The sequence below is a fragment of the Apodemus sylvaticus genome, chromosome 20 (assembly GCF_947179515.1).
Source record: "Apodemus sylvaticus chromosome 20, mApoSyl1.1, whole genome shotgun sequence".
NCBI classification, from domain to species: Eukaryota; Metazoa; Chordata; class Mammalia; order Rodentia; family Muridae; genus Apodemus; species Apodemus sylvaticus.
The window spans coordinates 57,009,427-57,034,069 of record NC_067491.1 but is presented as its reverse complement, the minus strand read 5'-3'; the positions used below and the strand labels follow the sequence as shown (position 1 = coordinate 57,034,069).

The 24,643-nt window shown below is 42.6% G+C and overlaps 1 protein-coding gene and 1 pseudogene across 1 annotated transcript in view; both read left to right on the top strand.

Moving 5' to 3' along the window:
- The first annotated feature begins 234 nt into the window (after positions 1-234).
- On the top strand, positions 235-4,133 carry LOC127670608 (phospholipid phosphatase 2-like; annotated as a pseudogene).
- A 15,690-nt stretch (positions 4,134-19,823) lies between these two features.
- The window catches only part of LOC127671128 (vomeronasal type-2 receptor 116-like), a 36,424-nt gene continuing 31,604 nt past the window's right edge, over positions 19,824-24,643 (top strand). The window contains exon 1 of the mRNA XM_052165812.1: positions 19,824-20,038. Coding sequence (XP_052021772.1) covers positions 19,824-20,038 — 215 coding nt within the window. The remainder of the gene's footprint in view (positions 20,039-24,643) is intronic.

The window sequence follows — 24,643 nt, the reverse complement described above, 5'->3', positions numbered from 1 at the left end:
CAGGGCCATGCTGCACCACTTCTGATGGGGTCGAACCCTTCAGGTTCGGGGATGCACTGCCTCATCAGGCTTCCTAGGATCCCGCTGGATGGAGGACACTGGGCTCTGGGAGGCCAAACTCAACTGGTCCATCCACAGAGTGTGGGGCATTGTTCGCAGGAGGAGCTGCTGTGACTGCTGCTGGTCACTTCCACGGGCGCGCTGGGCGGTGGATTCCTCCTCCTGCTCCTGGACATGAGTGGCAATGACCTCGCAGTGCTGGGACCCGACCTGCTGACACTGAGCGTCCAGCGTATGTTGCTGGCCAGGAACAACCAGCTGAGCGGCCCAGGATCGAAGCCCAAGGGCCTGCCTGGCCCAGTCGCTGCTCTACTGTAGCCTCCATGTGCTCAACCTCAGGGGCAACTACTTCCAGGAGATGCCCGCCTCCCTGCTGGAGCTGCCAGAGTCTATGGGGGTCAGAAGAGGGCACCAGATCCCCTTGGACTGGAGTTAGAAGCTGCTGCTGTGAGCTGCTGTGTGGGTGCTGGGATCTGAACCCTCATCCTCTGCAAGTGCACTGAGCGCTCCCAACCCCAGAGTTTACTCTCCAGTCCCTCATCAACTTAAAGGTTGAGGCAAGGACTCTCACTCAACCTGGAGCTGTGCAGTCCTGTTGGAATGGCCAGCAAGCTGCAGTCCTGGGTTAAGGAATGCACTGCCTCCTTTGTTGTGATTATTAGGGTGGCTCAGGTCCTCTGGCTTGCACAGGGGCACCATCCTGGCTGACCGTCTCCCCAGCTCCTTAGGCAGCTTCTAGTTATTAGCTGCGTTATGTATGTGCACGCCTTGGATATTTTTTGTTGTTGCAAAACCGTGACTCTTGTCTGTTTCTGTTTGTGACTGTACTTAAGGTCAAACCCACAGCTGTGACTCGACACCAAGTCACAGGGACAGTGGATACTGAGGTCATTGACTATTTCATGGCTCACATGAGGGAACTGAGGGTGGGCCTGTTAGAATGAGGTCTATGGTCTGCATAGAGGTCCACAGGATTGGACATACATTTCACTTTTGTTTTCTGGGTGCTGGGGTGGGGCTGGGGACTCTGCCTTAGCCTTATTGTATCTGCTAAGGTTGGAGAGCAGCTCTGGGGGTGCCCAGGTTGGGGAATGACTCCTCAGAGTCTCCAAAGCATAGGTCATGGCTGCCGCTCGAGCAGTGACAAATATCTTTTTAAGATGAGGTGATGACCAGCAACCCAGACTGCCAGCTGCCACAGCAGTGGCTGTGACTGTAGTATTGGGAGCCTGACCGTGTGCTTATGCTGGCTGTGGCTGCTCCAGGAGCAGGCAGGGGTTGGAGTTGGTGAACTGAGGGTCAGGAGGGGAGACGGTTGCTCCAGGGCCTCCTGAGGGAGTGTCCCGTGTGCAAGCCTTCCTTCAGGTTAAAATTTGTTTCTCAATTTTAGTTTTATTTTATGTGTATGGGTGGTTTGCCTGCATATTTCAGTATACCGCATGCATGGCCAGTAATCGTGGAGGCAAGAATTGAGAACCGGAGTTACAGATGATTGTGAGCCACCGTGTGGGTGCTGGAAAATGAACTGAGGTCCTTTGGAAGAGCAGCCAGTGCTCTTAACAGTTACACCATCTCTCCAGTACCCCTCGGGTTAAATTTTTATTTTTATTCCAGGGGATGTGTATTAGAGTCTGAAAACTCACAAGTTAGTCCACACACAACAGTTTGCAACTTCAGGTCCATGTGATCTGATGCCTCCTTCTGGCTTCTGCAGGCATTGCATGCATGTGGCACACAGAGATGTGTCAAAACACCCATACACATACAATAAAAGTAAGTCCTAAAGAAAATTTATTTTTATTACTTTTAAGTGTGTGTGTGTGTGTGTGTGTGTGTGTGTGTGTGTGAGCTTGGCAGTGGTGGGGCACGCCTTAATCCCAGTGCTTGGGGGGCAGAGGCAGGTGGATTTCTGAGTTCGAAGCCAGCCTGGTCTACAGAGTTAGTTCCAGAACACAAAGGGCTACTCAGAGAAACCTGTCTTGAAAAAAACCAAAAAAAAAAGTGTGTGTGTGTGTGTGTGTGTGTGTGTGTGTGTGTGTGTGTGTATGACTACAGGTACCCTCAGAGGCCAAAGGCATCAGATTGCCTGGAGTCGGAGTTATAGATAGTTGTAAAGTGTAGGATGTGGGCACCAGGAACTGAACTTGGGTCCTCTGCAGAAGCAGTCAGGGCTCTTAACTGCTGAGCCACCCATCTGGCCCTGTTTGCCTGAGTTTCGAGTTGCACTCGTCTATGGCTGCCAGCTCCCTAAGGAGCTTGTGGCTCTGCCTCTGGGTCTCCATGACCTGAGCTGCTGTCCTTTCTCCCAGGCTGTCCTTCTACTCTGGCCACTCCTCCTTTGGCATGTACTGCATGTTCTTCCTGGCGGTGAGTACCCATCTCCTTCCCAGGGGACCTTATGGGGCCACGCCTTCCCTGGGCCTTGGTCTTCCCTTCTGCACAATGGGGTGTGTGGACGAGGCGCTAAGGGTAGGGGGCCTTGCGACTCTCGCCCCGGGCTGGGCAGGCTGTGGACACTCGTGGGCCCAGCTGATGGCAGGCTGATGTCCCGATAGCTGTACGTGCAGGCCCGGCTCTGCTGGAAGTGGGTCCAGCTGCTGAGGCCCACCGTTCGGTTCTTCTTGGTGGCTTTTGCCTTCTATGTGGGCTATACCTGAGTGTCTGACCACAAGCACCACTGGAGTGATGTCCTCGTCGGCCTCTTGCAGGGAGCCCTGGTGGCCTGCCTCAGGGTGAGTGCTGCTTGCCTGACCTACAGGATCTGCACTGCCCGCCTCCGATGGCCCGCAACTTCTGCCTGCTGTTTTGTCTTCAAGAGCTTGGCCCTTGTTGCTACTTTTGTTTCCAACCCAATTCCCCGGTAAAAGAAATCTCAATCGTTTAACAAAACAAGCTACAAGTCTAGATTGGGCAGATCTCCTGCTACACTACTCTATTCCCATCTATATTAGTCCATGTAACTTGCAGTTTTTCCAGGCCATGAGATTCTCTCTGCAGCCTAGCTTGCAATCCCCGAAGCCCCTCCCCTCCTACTTATCCCCCTTGGCTCCTCCCCTCGACTCTCAGCTCCTCCCCCTTCCTCCTGCCCAATCATTGGCTCAAGCCTTTATTTGAAAAGTTAAGGTGGGGAGAAGGTTCACAAGGCAACTCCTCATCTGCAGACCCTCTGAGGAGTGGAATTAGCTTCAAACAGCCCCTCACTGCTGGCCCCACCCATCCACATGACTATACCCCCTCACTTTCTCCTTCAGGGCCCCCAGAAGACATTCTTTTTCTTCCTGTCATACTCACTGTCTTTCCCCTCCCCAGGTCTGCTACATTTCAGATTTCTTCAAATCCCGGCCCTCCCAGCCCTGCCAGGAGGGTGAAGAGCCAGAGCGCAAGTCCAGTCTGTCGCTGACGCTGACCCTTGGTGACCGACCCTAGCTGCTATGGAAGCTGGAAAGTCACCCGTAGGCCAGTCAAGTGTTGGCCCCATGCCCCTGATCAGGCACTCCTGGCTTTGGAGCTGTCCCGGGGTCCTGGCTGGTGACTGTGGACCAGGGTCTTGGGTGCCTGTCTGGCACTGAGTGTGGGCAGGGCCCATCCTCAGCATTCCTTGACTATCGCATGGCCTCAAAAGATGCGGTCCTGCTCGGAGGGCTTCTCTGGTCACCAATGGGTTTTCGAGGAGGGCCATCCCAGCATGGCCCCGGGAATGGTTGGCCCGAGACTGTTCATGAAGTCAGCACCCTCCCTGACAGCCCTGAAGGTGAAGAACACCTTGTTAGTCTGAATGGGCAGGTGGCCTTGGCCTTGGGAAGATGGCTGCCAACCCTTGGACTGCCTGGAAGGTCACAGGTTGCTTTTGGTCTGAATCCTTTCCTCACACCTGTAGAAGATTAATGCTCTGGGCCTCCAAGCCCCTCCCTCAGGCTTGATGTGCTGTCCTGTCCCCACTATGACCATGTGGACCAAATGTGTAGCCAGGCATTGGAAGTAGGTCCTCCTGGATCTACCCTTCCTGATTGTTGCAAAACACTTTAAGTTACTGTCTCATGGGAGGGTGTGTTATAAACTTTGTACCAAATGTCTCTGCTGTGCATGTTGCTTTTCAAGCTCTCCTGGTGAGGTAGAAGGTCCTCCTGTGCCTACCTAACCTCTCAGTGCATCATTGTGCAGGACCTGCCAGTCTTAGCAGAGACTTGGGGGACAGAGACCTGTCCTGGGTGTCTTGTATATAGGCCAAGACAGAGGCCTCATAGCCAGTGTGGCCTTCCTCTGTGTGTGGTGGATACTTATCCTAGGTCCAGCTTAGAAAACAGAGACCCTTCACGGTCAGTGCTGGTTAGGTGCCTGATCGTGTTCCCAGGGTGCCTGGCCAGTCTCCCAGGGGCAGCAGGAGGGGTGCAGGTCTTGCTGTATCCCAGGACAAGGTGTGTGTTTCTCTGGGAATGGGCAGGCTCCTTCTGTCCTTCAGGTCTTTGGGTTTGGGAGCATGGGGGGACAGTCAAAAGTACCGACTCCCCCCTCCATTTCCTTCTTCTCCTTAGAGGCTGGGTCAGGATCCTCTGTATGCCACTGGCAGACACTGAAATCCAGGAGGCCCAAGGAATTCAGCCCAACTCAGAGAGCATGCCAGATGCCTCTGCCCTTGGTAGCTGGTGTTCAGCCTTTGACAGCCTGCATTTTCACGGGGATCCTCCCTGTTAAATGACTGCGTGCCAGCATCCTCCAGCCAATACTCTGCACTGTAGGTCCCACAGGTCCCAGCTGTTCTGTTAGAGGCAGAAGTTCCCAGTGAAAATGCAGGCTCACGTCCTGAGCACAGCAGGGCTCTGCTTGTACAGATCCTCCATTTGGCCTGACTGCAGCTGAGCTGAGCCTCTCCCAGGCACCCATGCCTGCCTCTCTGCCTCACTGCCCCGTGCTGGCTCTGTTTAGCAGGCACAGAGACTGTGGGTGTGGGATGCGTGCCTGTGACACTGGCACTGGGAGGCTGAGGTAGTAGAATGGGGAATGTGAGACCAGCTTGGGCGACAGTGATTCTCCTGTGTGCCTGCACATGTTCGTGTGCATGTGCGTGTGCGTGTGTGCGTGCGTGCGTGCGTGTGTGTGTGTGCCTGTGTGTGTGTGTGTGTTTGCATGTGGAAGTCAGAGGTCAACCTCATGTGTCCGTTCTTAGATGTTTTCTTTCTTTCTCTTCTTCTTCTTCTTCTTCTTCTTCTTCTTCTTCTTCTTCTTCTTCTTCTTCTTCTTCTTCTTCTTCTTCATCTTCTTCAATAAAACAAGGTCTCTCATTGGCCTGGAACCTCACCAAGTAGGCGACCTCACATTGTGGATTTCACACTTCACGTCAAGTCCCTAAAACAGTGATTCTCAATATGGGGGGGGGGGGTCACAACCCCCATAGGGGTCATGTACCAGACATCCTGCAAATCAGATATTTACATGATGATTCATAATGGTATCAAAATTACAGTCATGCTGTAGCAATGGAATAATTTTGTGGTTGGAGAGATGGCCCAGTGGCTAGTGTGCATGGTAACTCATGACTGCCTGTTAGCTTCATCATCAGAGGTATCTGATACCTTCTTCTGACCACTGGGCCTTGGGCACTGTACACGTGTGCCCATACACCCCCTCCCAAATCCCATACACTTAAAATAAAAGAAAAACATTTATTTATTTATTTATTTATTTATTTATTCACTCTTATTTATTCATTCATTCACCTGGTTGATGCCCTTTCTCTTGGTCTTCCCCTCACTCAGTCCCTCCCCCCGTCTCCCATCTCCTTCTCCTCTTAGAGGACCTCCCTCGGGTATCCCCCACCCTTGTGCATCAAGTCTTTGCAGGATTACACATATCCTCTTTCACTGAGACCAGACAAGGTAACCAAGTTAGGGAAACATATTTCACAGCTTTAGGGATACACGCCACTCCACCTGTTGGAAGACCCACATGAAGACCTAATTACACATTTGCTACATATGTGTGGGGAGGCCTAGTTCCAGCCCATTCAAACATCTTTGGTTGGTGATTGAGTCTCTGAGAGCCCACAGGGGTCAAGGTTAGTTGACCCTGTTGGTTTTCCTGTGAGTTCTTATCCCCTTCCAGGCCCTCAATCCTTCCCCCAAATCTTCCATAAGATTCTTGTAATGGCTGTTCCTGGTTGTCAGCTTGACTACATGTGGAATGAACTACAATTCAGAATTGAGGGGCATACTTGTGATCCAGATCTTGAGGCTGGAAGATACAAGTTTCTGATTTGGATCTTGGCATGGAGATCTATCTTGAGGCATAGTGGCCATGAACAGCTTAGGCCCAGGAAAGGTGGTACACGCCTTTAATCCCAGGGGACTGAGGCAAGGAGATCTCTGAGTTCCAGGTCAGCCTAGGACAAAGCAAGTTCCAAATCCAGGTGTGGTGGCATACTCCTTTAATCTGGGCCACACCTTCTGCTGGAGACCTACATAGGGACATTGAAGGAGGAAGATTCACTCTTCTTTGCCCACTTGCACTTACTTGCCAGCACATCTGTTGGAACCTACTTCTACAGAAGATCAGCTGAACCAACCAGCCTCGTGGGAACTGAGCAACTACTAGATCCTTGGACTTCCCATCCACAGCTGACCATTGTTGGGTTAGTTGGATTACAGACTGTAAGTCATCACAATAAATTCCCTCAATATAGAGAGACATTCCATAAGTTCTGTGACTCTAGAGAACCCTGACTAATACAAGTCCCCCAGTTCCATCCCATGTTTGGATGGTTCAGTCAGCTTCTGAGTGGACCCTTTCAGAGGACAGTTATGCTTGGCTCCTGTTTGGAATCATAACAGAGTATCATCGTAGTGTCATGGACTGGTGCTTGCCCATGGGATGTGTCTCAAGTTGGGCTCGTTATTGGTTGGCCAATCCCTTAGTCTCTGCTCCATCTTTACCCCTCCATTTCTTGTAGACAGGATAAATTTTGGGTCAGAAGTTTTGTGGGTGGGTTGGTGTCCCTATCACTTCACTGGGGTTCCTGTCTGGCTACTGGAGGTGGCCTTTTCAGGCTTTATATTTCCACTGCTGTGAGTGTCAGCTAAGGTCGTCCCCGTTGATTTCCTGGGGCCTCCACCATCCCAGGTTTTTGGCACGTCCTTGTGATTCTTCCAGCCCCAAACCCTGCAAGTTGCAGATTTCCCTTTATTCTCCTGGCCTTCTGGGCCCTTCTGTCTCCCCACCTGATCCTGAACCCTGTATCACCTCATTCACCTCCCTATCCCCTCTCTCACCCAGTTCCCTCCCTCCATCTATCTCCTATGACTGTTTTATTCCCTCTTCTAAGTGAGATTCAAGCATCCTCACTAGATCCTTCCTTCTTGCTTACCTTCCTTGGGTCTGTGGAGTGTAGCATCGGTATCCTGTATTTTATTGCTAATATCCACAATGAAAACAGCGCTTAGAGGAAAACCCATAGCTATGAGTCATTTCCCTGTCCCCCAAAGAAAGAAAAAGATGGAGAGATCATACACTATCAGCTTAACAGCACACCTGAAAGCTCTTGAACAAAAAGAAGAAAATACACCCAAGTGGAGTACCCAGCAGGAAATAATCAACCTGAGAACTGAAATTAATCAAGTAGAAACAAAAAGATCTACATGGAAACCAACAAAACCAGGGGTTGGTTCTTTGAGAAAATCAAAGGGAGACATAAGGACGGAAACAGGAAATGCAAAAATATTTTTAGATCTTACTACAGAAGAGTATACTCAACAAAACTAGAAAGTCTGGGTGAAATGGACAATTTTCTAGACAGATACCAGGTACCAAAATTAAATCACGATCAGACAAACTATTTAAATATTTCCATAAGCCCTAAAGACATAGAAGCAGCCATTAAAAGTCTCCCAACAACAACAACAAAAAAAGCACAAGACCATATGGTTTTATAACAATATTCTTCAAATTATTCCACAAAATAGAAACAGAAGGAACACTATCCAAGTTGTTTTAAGAAGCCACAATTATGCTTATACCTAAGCGACACAAAGACCCAACATTGAAAGAAAATTTCAGACTAATTTTCCTTATGAATATTGATGCAAAATATTCAATAAAATTCTCACAAAAATTAAAGAACATATCAAAACAATTATTCACCATGATCAAGTAGGCTTCATCCAGGAATGCGGTGATGGGTCAATATATAAAATGTTCACCAACACAATAACTCATTATAGGAACAAACTCAAAGAGAAAAACCACACGATCATTTATTTCATTAGATGCTGAAAAATCATTTGACAAAATCTAGCACCCCTTCATTGCAAATGTCTTGTAAAAGTCAGAAATTCAAGGCCCATACATAAATTTAGTAAAATCAATGCAGAGCAAATCAGTATCCAACCTCAAACTAAATAAAGAGAAACTTGAAGCAATCCCACTAAAATCAGGGACTAGACAAGGCTGTCTACTCTCTCCTTACCTATTCAATATAGTACTCAAAATCCTAGGAAGAGCAATTAGACAACAAAAGGAGGTCAAAGAGATACAAATTGGAAAGGAAGAAGTCAAAATATCACTATTTGCAGATGATATGACAGTATATTTAAGTGACACCAAAAGTTCCAACAGAGAGCTCCTACAGGTGAAATATAATTTCAGCAAGTGGCTGAATATAAAATTAAGTCAAACAAATCAGTAGTCTTTCTCTACTCAAAGGATAAACAGGCTGAGAAAAAATTAGGAAAACAACATGCTTCACAATAGTCACAAATAATATAAAAACCTTGTGACTCTAACCAAGCAAGTGAAAGAAAGATCTGTATGACAAGAACTTCAAGTTCCTGAAGAAAGTAACTGAAGATGATTTCAGAAGATGGAAAGATCTCCCATCTTCATTGATTTGCAGGGTTGATATGGTAAAAATGGCCATCTTGCCAAAAGCAATCTACAGATCAAATGCAACCCCTATCAAAATTGCCACTCAGTTCTTCATAGAGTTTGAAAGTGCAATACACAAATTTATTTAGAATAACCAAACCTTCAGGATATCAAAAACTTTTCTCAACAATAAAAGAACTTCTGTGGGAATCATCACCATCCGTGACCCCAGGCTGTGCTACAGAGCAATAGTCATTAAAACCACATGGTAGTGGAACAAAGACAGGCAGGTAGATCAGTGGAATGGAACTGAAGACACAGAAATGAACCCACACACCTATGGTCACTTGATCTGTGACAGAGGAGCTTAAACCACCCAGTGGAAAAGAACATTTTCAACAAGTGGTGCTGGTTCAACTGGAGGTCAGCATGTAGAAGAACGCAAATGGATCCACTCTTATCTTCAAGTACAAAGCTCAAGTCCAAGTGGATCAAGGACCTCCACATAAAACCAGATATACTGAAACCAATAGAAGAGAAAGTGGGGCAGAGCCTCAAGCACATGGGCACAGTAGAAAATTTCCTGAACTGAACGCCAATGACTTGTGCTCTAAAATCAGTAATTGATAAATGGGACCTCATATAATTGCAAAGCTTCTGTAATGCAAAGGACACTGTTAAGAGGGCAAAACTGCCATCAACAGATTGGGAAAAGATCTTTACCAACCCTCCATACAACAGAGGGCTAATACCCAATAAATACAAACAACTCAACAAGTTAGATTCCAGAGAAACACGTAGCCCTAGTAAAAGCGGTGTACAGAGGTAAACAAATAAATCTCAACTGAGGAATATCAAATGGCCGAGAAGCACCTAACGAAATGTTCACCATCATATGATCAGTGGAGCAGCTGGGACAGGAGCCCTCCTGTCACCATTTGCACCAGGGAGCCCGGCAGCTACACTTCTCTCTGTGCACTGCCCACCAGGAGAGTGGGATCTCCCAGCAGAGCCTTCACTTCTGGGCACGGAGGTGAGATCCACACTTTGTCTCCAATAACTGTCTGGAGGGGAAAGTTTAGGAATGCACAGGGCATCCAGTGGAGCAGCTGGGACAGGACCAGTCCAGTCACCATCTGCACCCTGGAGCCGAGAGGCTCCACAGCCATCTGCATCCACATCCTGTCTGAAGAGTATTGGTCTCCTAAGAGTGCTGACACAGGCTTACAGGCCCACAGCAGGGACAAGCTCCAGCCAAAAAAAAAGGAAGAACAATGAACACCAGAGATAACCAGATGACAAAGGCAAGCACAAGACCATAAGCAACAGAAACCAATGCTACTTGGCACATCAGAAACCAGTTCTCCCGCCATAGCAATCCTGGATACCCCAACACACCAGAAAAGCAAGAGCTGGATTTAAAATCACATCTCATGATGCTGATAGAGGACATTAAGAATAACATTAGTAACTTCCTTAAAGAAATACAGGAGAACACAGGTAAACAGATAGAAGCCCCTAAAGAATTACAGAAAAACACACTCAAACAGGTGAAGGAACTGAATAGAACCATCCAGGATTTAAAAATGGAAGTTGAAAATTTAAGAAATCACAAAGAGAGACAACACTGGAGATAGAAAACCTAGGAAAGAAATCAGGAGTAATAGATGCAAGCATCACCAACAGAATACAAGAGAAAGAAGAGAGAATCTTGGGTGCAGAAGATAGAAAACATTGACACAGCAGTCAAAGAAACACAAAATGCAAAAAGCTCCTGACTGAAAACATCCAGTGTAAAGAGCCTTATTGGGATGCCATGCCACCTGGCAGGAACTTGACATTGACCAAGAAGTTCTACTCCCAGCCTCTGAGCAGAAATTCCTGTGTTAGCCATAATCCTCTCCACCTAGGGTGGAGCACTCAGACCAAGGTGAAGTTCTTTGTTCCTCCAGATTTACAAATTCCTGAATTAAGCAGGTGACCCACCCAGCTGCCTGTGCAGTGGAGCCAATGCCAAGTGAACAGCCAGACCAGTTCCCAGAACACACCCTGGAATTTGGGGGAAGAGTCTTGCATGAAACCTTAAAATTCTGAGTCCTCCATTAAACCTTGAAGCTTTGAGCAGGTGCTGTTGTCTTGGTCTCCATCTCATTTCCCCAACTTCCCATAGATCCCCAGCTTCCCTTCCAGGAAACCTGTTTGACATAACTGCGAGCAATTACAGATTTGCGCCTGACGAGTGTCCAGGCACAGGAAGGTCTCCTGAGGTGACCCTGTCTTGGCGAAGCTTTGCAGAAAATAGAAAAAGACAGTACCCTGCATGGGGAGCAAATACAGGAGCTAAATACTAACACTAGTCTAAAATTTCATCTTTTTGAAGCTGTTGTTGTTGGTGCAGAAGGATACAGGCTAAGTGGGACAGCGTAGACCCAACACTGAGCTTGCTTAGGAGGTGACAGTGGGAAATGGGATAGGAAATTCAAAACAGGCGTTTGTTCGCAGCCTTCAAGAGCTGCTTCAGGAGAAAGGAGTAGGGTTTGAAAAACAATGGTTAGAAGGTTTTTTAGATCAGATAGACTCTTGTTGCCCATGGTTCTGAGAAAAAAAGAACTTTATATAAGAGAACCTGGGAAAAAATTGGAAAAGCACTAAGAGCCACCAAGGCAGATAATACTACCCTCTGCCTCTGGATGCTTATAAAAGATGCTAGTGATGAAGAGATCTCACAGGCACCAGATATCACACAGGGAGAACTTGAGGAATCTCAAGATCCAAGCCTGCCAGAGAGGACTTCCTCAGAAAAGAGTCTTCTCAACCCTAACTTAGAAAGATACAGAGACACTACTGAAGAGCTAACATTAGAGGAGAAAGCTCATTCAGACGAAGGAGGTGCCTAATATTATGGTGAGGATTGGCCTCCTAGTGCACCTTCTGCTCTGCCTGTGGCCTCTACTGTACGAGATGATACCAAGATGGATATGCAACTACATAAATTGGAGTTTGAAATTATGTTGCAGAAAGTGTATCAAGTTCAGGAAGGAGCACTGATCCTGAGACACACCAATCGCCACTAGAAAGAGCTGTAAGTCAGGCTCACAGGGAAAGGTAGGACACATCTAACTTTGTCGTTGAGATCATAGACCAGCAGAATATAGTTAGACAATATCAAACCTTGGAGTTCAAAGTGATAAAGGAATTAAAGACAGCTGTGGCACATCATAGCCCTCGGTCCTTTTCCACAAGCTTTCTTGGATACTGTGATACAGTCAAACTTAACCCCACAAGATTGGAAGATTCTATGTAAGCCTACTTTGTCAGGAGGAGATTTCTTGCTTTGGAATTCTGAATGGCATGAAGCTAGTAAGAGAACTGCTGGGATGAATCAGGTAATTCAGATTGGGACACTAACATGCTACTAGGAGAGGGTCAATATGGAGGCAATGCTAATCAGATTGGGTTCCCTGTTGGAGTGTATGCACAGGTTGCAATGGCTGCCCACCACTCACCATTCGTGGAATCAATTATCGACTAAAGGGGATCTCAGTGGAAGTTTAGCAAGCATTAGACAGGCACCTGATGAACTTTTTTCAGGATTTTGTGGATAGGCTACTGAAATCAGGTAGAATTTTTGGAAATTCTCAAGCAGAATCTTTGTCACACAGTTGGCTTATGAGAATGCTAATGCAGCTTGTCACACCACCATTAGACCTTATAAGGGACGGATAGACTTAGCTGGGTATATTTGCCTTTGTGCAGAGATTGGGCCTTCATACAATCAAAGTCTAGCTATGGCTATAGCTTTGCAAGGAACCACCAGGCAAGCAATACGCTCACAGAGACAGAGAATAAAATGGGTTTTAAATGTGGAGGTTTGGGTCATTTTAGAAGTGATTGCCCTAGGAACAGAGGTGCTGTAAGTGGGCAATCAAGTTATCCCCAGGAGTTTGTCCTAGATGCAGGAAAGGTAATCACTGGGCCAGGGACTGTAAATCTAAGATATATTCAGGGCTTTCCCATGTCGGGAACCAGGCAGAGGGGCTAGCCTCAGGCAGAGGGCCCAGCCTCAGGCAGAGGGGCCAGCCTCCTCCCAGATGCCCACAGCAAGCATTTTGTAGGGCCATGAAGCCGCTGCCAGGCCAGGGACATCTGTTTTTGAATTTTCAGGGCAACACAAGGCAGCTCTGGATTGGACATCTATTCAACCTCCCATGTTGTATTAACCCCAGAAATGGGAGTTCAGACCCTGCCTACAGGAGTTTTTGGATCTTTGCCTGCAGAAACTTGTGGATTGCTTCTAGGACGAAGCAGTACTATTGTAAAAGAACTGCAGGGTTATCCAGGTTCATAGACAATGATTATGAGGGAGAAATTAAAATTATGGCTGCTTCCATTCATGGTATTATAACTATACCTGCTAACCAAAGAATTGCTCAACTTAGTTCCCTTGTATCAACTAACTACCTTCCAGATTCCAGTAAGAGAGGACAGAGTGGCTTTGGTCCCTCTGTTGTGTACTGGGTTCAATCTATTACTAGTAAGAGATCTAACCTTAAATTAACAATTGAGGGAAAAAACTTTGAAGGATTAATAGATGCTGGAGCTGAAGTGACAATTAGTAGAGGACAAGACTGGCCTTCAACTTGGCCCTTGTCAGATACGCTCACTCACCTCTGAGGGATTGGTTATGTCAATAACCCAAAGCAAAGCACTAAGCTTCTAACCTGGAAAGATGAACAAGGCAATTCAGGACAAATTCAGCCTTATGCCAAATTTGCCTACTACAGTTTGGGGGTAGAGAGCTCTTGTCACAGGTGGATTTATAATGTGTAGTCCTAATAAGGTAGTGGCTACCGCTTTACAGGAAATTGCTTTCACTAAATTTGGGTATGGGCCTTGAATTCCTGATCTCTCCAAGTTTTTTATCATGAAGGGATGCTGAATTTTGGCAAAAGTGATTTCAGCATCTAATAAAATGACCATGTGGGTGTTTTTAATTTTGTTTTTGTAGTGGCTTACATTGATGGATTTCCATATATTGTACCATCCCTGCATCCCTGAGATAAAGCCTACTTGATGATGGTGAATTATTGTTTTGATGCATTCTTTGATTCGGCTGGCCAGAGTTTTGTTGAGTATTTTTGCATCAATGTTCATAAAGGAAATTGGTCTTAACTTTTCTTTCCTTGTTTGGTCTTTGTTTGGTTTAGGTATAAGTATTATTGTGGCTTCATAGAATGAATTGGCTGGTGTTCCTTGTGTTTCTATTTTGTGGAATAGTTTGAAGAGTATTGGTATTAACTCTTCTTTGACGATCTGATAGAATTCCCCCACTAAACCAATCTGGTCCTGGGCTTTTTTTTTTTTTTTTTTTTTTTTTTTTTGCTTGGGAGATGCTTAACAACTGCTTCTATTTCAACAGGATTAATGTAACTATTTAGATGCTAATTAGATGGTTTATCTGATCCCGTTTTAATGCTGTCACCTGGTATGTGTCTAGAAAATTGTCCATTTTGTACAGATTTTCCAATTTTGTTGAGTATTAGCTCTTGTAGTAGTATCTGGTGATTTCTTAATTTCCACAGTTTCTATTTTTTTCCATGAGACAGGGTTTCTCTGTATATCCCTGGCTGAGCTGGAACTCACTCTGTAGACTAGGCTGGCTTTGAACTCTGGAATCTGCCTGCCTCTGCCTCCCAAGTGCTGGGAATTAAAGGCATGTGACACTACCGCCTGGCTAGTTTCTATTGTTATATCTCCCTTTACATTTATGATTTTATTAATTTGGGGAGAGCCTCTGTGCCCTCTGGTTAGTCTGGCTAAGGGTTTATCTCTCTGGTTGATTTTCTCAAAGAACCACCTCCTGGTTTCGTTGATTCTTTGTATAGTTCTTTTTGTTTCTATTTGGTTGATTTCAGTCCTGAGTTTGGTTATTTCCTGAAGTTTACTCCTCTTGGGTGTATTTGCTTTCTTTTGTTCTATAACTTTAAGGTGTGTTGTCAAGCTGCTAGCGTAAGCTCCATTTTTTTTTGGAGACACTTAGAGCTCTGAGTTTTCCTCTTAGCACTGCTTTCATTGTGTCCCATAAGTTTTGGCATGATGATGTGTCCTCATGTTCATTAATTTCTATAAAGTCTTTAATTTCTTTCTTTATTTCTCCCTTGAGCAAGCTATCATTGAGTAGAACATTGTTCAGCGTCCCTGATTATGTATATTTTCTGCTGTTTTTGTTTGAACTAAAGTCCAACCTTAGGTCATAGTGATCTGATAGGGTGCATGGAATTATTTCAATATTCCTGTATCTGTTGAGACCTCTTTTGAGATCAATTAATTATACAGTCAATTTTGGAGAAGGTACCATGAGGTGCTGAGAAGAAAGTATATTGTTTTTGTTTAGGGTGGAATGTTCTATTAATATCTGTTAGATCCATTTAGTCCATAACTTCAGCTAGTTTTACTGTTTCTCTGTTTAGCTTGTGTTTCCATGATTTGTCCATTGCTGAGTGTGGGGTATTGAAGTCTCCCACTGTTATTGTGTGGGGTCCAATGTATGCTTTGAGCTTTAATAAAGTTTCTTTTATTAATGTGGGTATCCCTGCATTTGGAGCATAGATGTTCACAACTGAGAGTTCATCTTGGTAGATTTTTCTTTGACCACTATGAAGTGTCCCTCCTTATCTTTTTTTGACAACTTTTGGTTGAAAGTTGATTTTATTTGATATAAGAATGGGCACTCCAGCTTGTTTCTTGGGACCATTTGCTTGGAAAATTGTTTTCCAACTTTTGACTGTGCGGTAGTGACTGTCTTTGTTACTGAGGTGGGTTTCTCGTATGAAGAAAATTGTTGGGTCCTCTTAACATATCCAGTCTGTTAGTCTATGGCTTTTTATTGGGGGAATTGAGACCATTGATGTTAAGAGATATTAAGGAAAAGTGATTGCTACTTTCTGTTATTTACATTGTTAAAAGTGGAATACTGATTGTGTGGCTATCTTCTTTTGGGTTTGTTGAAAGAAGATTACTTTCTTGCTTTTTTTTTCTAGGGTGTAGTTTCCCTCCTTTGTTGGTATTTTCTACTCATTATCCTTTGTAGAGCTGGGTTTATGGAAAGATATTGTGTAAATTTGGTTTTGTCATGGAATGTCTTGTTTTCTTTGACTATGGTAATTGAGAGTTTTGGTGGGTATAGTAGCCTGGAGTGACATTCATGTTCTCTTAGGATTTGAGACATCTACCCAGGATCTTCTAGCTTTCACAGTTTCTGGAGAGAAGTCTGGTGTAATTCTGATAGGTCTGCTTTTATATGTTTCTTGACAGTTTTTCCCTTACTGCTTTTAATATTTTTTCTTTGTTTTGTGCATTTGGTGTTTAAATTATGTGATGGGAGGGGTTTCTGTTTTGGTCCAGTCTATTTGGAGTTCTGTAGGCTTCTTGTATGTTCATGGGCATCTCTCTCTTTAGGTTAGGGAAGTTTTCTTCTATAATTTTTGTTGAAGATATTTACTGTCATTTTAAGTTGTAAATTTTTCTATCTTCTATACCTATAATGCTTAGGTATATAATCTTCTCATTCTGTCCTGGATTTCCTGCATGATTTGAGTTACAAACGTTTTGTATTTTGCATTTTCTCTGATTGTTGAGTCCATGCTTTCTCTGGTATCTTCAGCCCCTGAGATTCTTCTTTCTCCTGTATTCTGTTGCTGATGTTTGCATCTATGACTCCTGATTTCTTTACAATGCTTTCTATCTCCAGAGTTGTCTCCCTTTGTGATTTCTTTGTTGTTTCTACTTCCATATTTAGACTCTGGATGGTTTTGTTCAGTTCCTTCGCTTGTTTGTGTTTTCCTATAATTCTTTAAGGAGTTTTTGTGATTCCTCTTTAAGGGCTTCTACCTGTTGACCCATGTTTGCTTGTATTTCTTTAAGGGATTTTTGTGTTTCGTTTTTTAAGGGCTTCTTGTAGACTCATGTTCTCCTGTATTTCTTTAAGGGAATTATTTATGTCCTTCTTGAAGTCCTCTGTCAGCATCATGAGATGTGATTTTCAATCTAGATCTTGCCTTTGTGTTGTGTTAGGTGTATCCAGGATTGGCTATTATGGGAGATCTAGATTTGGATGGTGCCATGTTGCCTTGGTTTCTGTTGGTAATGTTCTCGTGTTTGCCTTTTGCCATCTGGTTATCTCTGGTGTTAGCTGGTCTTGGTGTTTCTGACTGTGGCTTCTCTGTCCTGCAAGCCTGTGTATCTGTACTCCTGGGATTCCTGTTCTCTCTGTGCACACTGGTATGTAGGCACTCTTGGGAGACGAGCTCTCCTGTGGTGGTGTTTGTGTATGTAGCTCTGTGTTCCAGGATCATCACCATGCTCCCAGGCCACTCCACACTCCTGCAGAGGGACCAAGTGCCCTGAGTGCAGTGGGCTCTTTATGATGCATCAGGAGACATTGTCTTCACTATAGCAGACCCAAAGTCCCTGAGTGCTTCTGGTTCTCAAATGCTCTGAGTGCAGCTGATTCTCTAGAATGTATCAGAAAATGGTGTTTTCACTATGGCAGACCTGGAAAGAGTCTCCCCCAGTAGAAATGATAGGCAGCAGTGGCACATATTATCCTTTTATCAGATGTAGGGTTGGTAAAGATCTTGTCCCATTCTGAAGGTTGTTGCTTTGTCCTATTGACTGTGTCCTTTGCCTTACAGATAACAGGAAGGTCATGAAGAAGAAATATCAATCTGCGGATGCTTCACTTCTATTTAGAAAAGAGAACAAAATAATCACAAGAGGTAGAGGGTGGGAGGGACTTTGAAGGAAGAGAGGAGGGAGAGAAAAAAAGATGGAGCAGGATCAGGTGTGGGAGGAGACTGGGGATGTGTAAAGAGGGTCAGGAAATTGAACGGAGGTCTGTACCAATGGCAGATGGGAACTGGGGGTAGCCAATAGGAAGTCCCAGAACAAGGAAAGCAAGAGGCTCCCAGGACCTAATGGGGATGACTTTAGCTGAAATATCTAACAAAATATGGAGAGAGAAACTATAGAGACCATATCCAGAGGTTAGGCACAGCCCCTGGTTGAGGGATGGGGTCACTCACCCTTCTTAAAATTTTAATGTACAATTACTCCTGTCTAAAGGAAATACAGGGACAAAGAATGGTAAAGAGACTGAAGGAGAGGCCATCCATAGACTGCCCCACCAGGGAATCCATCCCATATGCAGCCACCAAACTCATTCTCTATTGTTGATGCCAACAAGTACTTGCTGATGGCAGCCTGATAAGGCTCTCTCCTGAGAGGCTCTGCCAGACCCTTACTGATACAGGCAAGGATGCTTGCAGCCAACCATCAGACTGAATATGGGGACCCCAGTGGAGGAGTTAGGGGAAGGATGAATAAGATTATGAGGTTTGCAACCCCATCGGAAGTACAACAAATCCACAAAACAGACCCCCCCAGAGCTCTGAGGAATTAAACCACCAACCAAAGAATACACATGGAGGGACCATGGCTCCAGCTGTATTGATAGCAGAGGATGGGATTATCTGGCAACAGTGGGAAGGGAGGAACTTGGTCCTATGAAGGTTTGATGCCCCAGTATAGGAGAATGGTAGGGAATAGAGGCAGGAATGAGTGGTGAGTGGGGGAGAATCCTCATAGATGCAGGGGGAGGGAGGGTGGGATAGGGTTTTTTTTTAATTTACAGAAGTTTTTGCTTACCTGTATCATTCACCTACACGTGCCTATACATTCTATTAGTTATTATGTTGTACAACCTTCATGGCAATCAAACTAACAGGAAAATGCAAGCACGTCTACACTACAGAACAATGTATTTATTCTGCCTTAAATTGTTTTATTGATTGAAAATAGTCCCTGCTTATGATACATTTGTTGAGTGACTCCATGAAAGAAACATAGAGACCCCCACAGCATATGATATGTTCTTTGGAGAAATGGGGGGAATTTCTCTAATACCCTCATGTCAAAAAAAGAAAAAAAGAAATGAGTTGTTAAGAGGGCAATGAATATGAATTATATACATATACATATACATACACATACACATACACATACACATACACATACACATACATATACATATTATGTTATACATATATATATTCATTGTTCCAGGATGGATAAAGAACAAATCATTAACCTGATTTCTACCTTGAAATTAAGTTATGCATCTGAAGTAATAACTTCACCTTGGTAGTAGGTTACCCAACAATGTGACACAAATGTGACACAAGGGTATGCAGGAGTAAACTGGCCAAGTATTGGTATGTAGACATGCATGTATGAAAGATAGAATTGTCTCAGAACCCTAAGAACAATACGAGAGTAAAAAGTGAACTTAAGACCAATACTATTAAGTTTTTTGGAGCATGGTGCACCTTTAATTAAGTTCATCAGTTCTGGTATGGGTCTTTAATGTGTATTTATATTTTTCCAACAGTGATTTCCTTTGATGTGATATGTGGGCATTATCTTGAAAGGCTCTCGAATAAATTCTTTCTTGGTAAACATTTTAGGCCATAAACACAGAGGCAGAAAGCAACACTGGGGTGTTTCAGTCTTGGAGTAATTATTGTGATTCCTAGTGGAAATGAAAGCATGTCCTTTGATGCTGTAACCTGTTTGTCACTGAGTGAGGTGACTCATATGGATAGCCTGAAGGATAAAGTGCCATAGAACTCTCACAGGGTGAATGGAAGGATCCTTGCACATATCTCTGGCTGATTAGAGTGAAATATTCTGTCATGATGTCAACAACAACAGTGTAAACACACTCACACACACACACACACAGGCACACACATGCAAACACATATGAGCACTGAATATATATATATATATATGTAACACACCATAGGTTGTACCATTCCACGACTTAGATCTTGGCAGAAAGATCTCTTAATATGCTCTTCTCTTGGCTTTTTATCTTCTGGTTTTTACAGATGCGAACACCCATCTGGATCATTGCAGCCCCTTTTGGCCTAACAGAATCAGAACATGTACTGCAACATGATGGGTCTGTGGTCATTGGTGCATTTTTTCCTCTCATAGGTGACACTGCTTCAAGTTTAACAATAGATTGGAAAACATTACCTTTGGGCACATCTAATGATTTATGGTAAGTGATTTGTATCAACTCATTTTTAAATATTCATTTGTCCTACTTTAAGTGTGGATTTGAACCTTATTCCAAAAATTTCTCCTCATGAGGTTTCCTTCATATATTCCCTTCCAAGATCCTCTGTTTAATTTTCTTTTCTTGATGACTCCTTATGTCCTCTCAAGTGAGAAGAGAAATATGTCATTACAGAGTTTTGTGTTTCATATTTGGTCATTGCAGTTTGATCACCTTTCACCATGCTGTCTGTAATTCCTCAGACTGTGAGCACATTTCATGCCAGTCCTGTACTACAAGGGATGTTGGCAGTAGCCTAACACAACACTTCAGAGAATCGCGGAGTTTCATTTGTGATTGTATTAGAGCAGGTAATACCTTTGAAATCTGTGACATTGTAATACCTCCTCAGGTTCTAGAGTGATAAGTGTTGCTTGTGTCAGCTGACACAGATTTGAATGCAGTGATGGCAGAATTAGAAATTTATCTCTCTTCACTTTTAATTTCTATCCTTACCATTTTACAGAGTATTGAAAGCTAATATTTTTAATTCATATGATTTCAGATTTTTATCCATTACAACCTATTTAATTTATAAATTTCCACTATGCAATACTTGATTTTATGAATTTATTCATACAGGAATATTCTGAGATTATGTCACTGAAGGCTCTTTCCTAGACAGTCTAATATCTGCAGGAACAGCAGATCTAGACAAAGTCTGCTTCAGCTTCCTTGGTAATCTCAGACATAAATAGCAATGTACAATAATTTTTCAAGGAAACAAAGTGTATATTGTAGCATGCTGAAATTTCTATCAGGGTATATATAAACTAAAGAACTGAAATAGAGAAACAAAGTACACACTCAACTCTGAATTCAACCTGGGGAAGGAAAACTGTGCAATGAATGTCCTGCTTCTGGTTAGTTGCTGGAAAATTGCTCAATGTCTAAGTGGATTTAGTCTAAGTAGAAACATTGCTAACACTTTGCTAGCAAATTGGTAAGTTGATAAATTGTTAGGTCAAGACAGTGTAGAAGGGAAATGATTCAGAAATAAAACATCATTAGGTGAAGAAGACATCTTTTCATATTTTGAAATAAATTTTAATATTAAAGATGATCAGAGTAATCCAAAAGTTCACAACCAGCTGGAATATTTCATGTGGCTCTCTAAATTCCCCAGGTATGTATCTTTTTTAACTTTGCAAGAACCATGGATGCACTTGATAAATCTTTTACACTGTTGTGCAGTTGCACCACGTCAGGAACCACTTTGCACTATGCCCCATGTCTGTCCAGACTGTGTAGTGGGAGCAATCTCACTGCAAAAGCACATTTGCAGTAGAACAGCTCATCAAATGCTAACAAGTGGAAAATGACTTGTCAGATGATTTAACAGGATATGAAATAAGACAACAGAATTTGGGAAGTGATTTCTTTTTTCATGCATGATAAATATATGTATAAAGTATAAATATATTAAATATATTTATATTCGCCTTATTTAATGTAATTTAAAATTATCTAGTTTTCTACAAGAAAGGGTATCTGAATATAAAGTATTCATATAAAGTAAATATAGAGTAAGATCTATTAAATTTCATTCATGCTTCTGATTAAATCTTTTATAATAGAGTGATGCGGTGCACAGTCATTTTGAAAAAGGATCTTTCTGATATTCTTCCTTTTCCTTTTCTATGTGCACAAGTGCAAGCGTCATGGTCACAATGAACACAATGATCATGTGCTTTAGAGTGGCTAGAATTATGAACCTTAACACTGGAGTTTCAATATACGTGTGTGTAATTGAACTCATTTTCTGATTTTTTATTATTAATCCAATTTGCAATAGTTTAGTGGAAGGTATTTTTTTAATCAAAAAAAATATTTTGGAATCATAAACAGCAGGCAAGCATGAAAACCCCAAGCTGAAGTGTTTCCCAATAAAATGAAGTCTACATGTTTGATCCATTTTATATACTGGTGTTTAAATAACTAACTTTTTTCAGCAAAAATATTGCTAGTGATGCCTTCAGTTACAAGGATATTTGGTGGATTTCAAATTACCCAAAACATCCTAATCATTAAACTGTAGTATTTTTGGTGTAAGGTGATTTAAATTAACAAAATAACATGACAATAGTACTGTGGAAGTGAAAGTACATAGTAATAAACAAAAGAACAAGTTCTTTTGTTTTTTTTTTGTTTTGCTTTTGTTTTTTGTTTGTTGTTTTTGTTTTTTGGAGACAGGGCTTCTCTGTGTAGCCCTGGCTGTCCTGGAACTCACTCAGTAGACCAGGCTGGCGTCGAACTCAGAAATCTGCCTGCCTCTTGTCTCCCAGAGTGCTGGGATTACATGTGTGTGCAACCACCGCCTGGCAAAGAACAAGTTCTTTATACACACATGACACTAATATTTGTTACATTGTGAATATTCTTGCATTGTCCCTTAATCCCTATTTCTTACTTGCTCTCTCCAAATCTGTACCTCAGAACTAATCCACTTGTCAGTGAGAACATGCCATGTTCATCTTCCTGGGTCTGGATAAGCTTGCTCTGGATAAATCTACTTCCAAAATCCATGATGCTCTATTAAAGAGTTGTGTACTATGGCAGTATGTAAACTTAACACATTTTTGTCTATTCTTTGACTGAGGGATATCTAGATTGCTTCTGGTTTCTGGCTGTTATGCAGTAAGTTGCAAAGAACATGGTTGAGCAAATGTCCTTGGGCACAACTGTAGAATATTTTGATGTATGCTCAGAAGAGGTATGGCTGGCTATTGAGTTGCTGATGGACAAGGTCACTGTAGAAGTTTGCCATGAATGGAGGAGCAAGCACATCCTTTCCTTGAGGTCCTCACCAGCGTCAACTGTCACTTTTGTTTCTGATCTTAGCCAAGCAGACATGTGTAAGATGAAATCACGGAATCATTTTGATTTACATTTTTCTGTTGAATTTTGAACATTTATTTAAATGTTTCCCAGACACTTAAGATTTTTCTGTTGAAAATTCTGTTTAGATCTGTACTGCATTTTAATTGAAATATTTGATTTGTTGTTTTCTAGTCTCTTGAGTACTCTAAATATTTTGGATAATAGCTATCTGCAAGAAGTGGAATTGGTGAAAATCTTTCTGCATTCTGAAGACTGCTGTTTTGAACAACTGGTCTTTCCTTGGCCTTACCAAACTTTTTTATTATCATTTTATTAGCTGTGATAATGTACAGCAACTGCATGAGTGGTGTTCTGTTCAGAAAGTCTTTCCTCTTCAATGCATGCAACGGTTTGCCCTAATTTCTCTAGGATTAGATTCAGTATTTCTGGTCTAATGTTAATATCTTTGATCTATTTGGAATTTAGGTTTGTGCAAAACCTGGATGTGCAACTAATTGCATTCTATAATCATTGACATCTAGTGAGACCACAACAATTCATGGAAAGTACTTTCTTATTTACAATTGTATAATTTTTGGATTTTTATCTGAGATCAATTGTCCATAGGTGTATGGATTCCAATAAGGGTTTTTTCATTTAATTCTATTAATAAACCCGTTTGATGGTTTTATTACGATTGCTGTGTAGTACAGTTTGATATCAGGGAAAGTAATACCTTGGGATTTTCTTTATTGTACATAATTGTTTTATCTACAGTGGGATTTTATTTCTACGTATGAAGTTACATATTCTTTTAAGTTTTGAAAAGTATTCTGTTGTAATTTTGATAATGATTAAGTTGAAACAGGAGATTTCTTTTGATTAGAAGGCCATTTTCATTATGTTGATCCTACTATTGCATCAGCTCTTGAGAACTTTCTGTCTTCTGACATCTTCAATTTATTTTCAATGACTGAACATTTTTATTATACATGTTTTTAACTTGCTTGGTGTTTGTTACCACAAGATTTTTATATAATTTGTGGCTGTTGTATAGAGTGGTTCACTAGCAATTTCTTCCTTGGTCTCCTTATTGATTCCATATATGATGGTTATTGATAATATTTGGTTAGTTTAGTATATGTGACTTTGGACTCACTTATTTATATTATCATATCATCTGTGAATAGTGATATTTTGATAGTTTCCTTTTCAATTTGAATTCCCATAAACTCCTTTTCTGTTTTATTGTTCAATCTACAACTTCAAGTACTATATTAAATAGTTCTGGAGATAGTGGACAGCTTTGTCTTCTTCCTGATGTTTGAAGAATTGCTTTCTTGGATTTAGGCTTGGTGTAAACTGGCTTTCTTAAGTGTATGTCCCTTATACCACAGATCAGTAGAATACTATTTATCTTTAAAGGTTTCTCCATGTTTTCAAATGCTGTTTCAGCATTTAATGACATGATTATGCACTTTTTTCAGGTTTTTCATACTGTGGATTACATTGAAAGATTTGTATATATTTAACCATTTCTTCATCTCAGAGATGAGACCCGGTTGATCATAGTAGATGATGTTGTCAATGCCCTTTCAGTTCTTTGCAAGTCTTTTATTCAGTAGTTTCACCTACTTTCAGTAGAAATTTTTCTACAACAGGCTTTCTTATACTCTGTGGTGTTTGGTCATTAGAGTGTCAGTGGCATCATAAAATGAATTGGGCAAT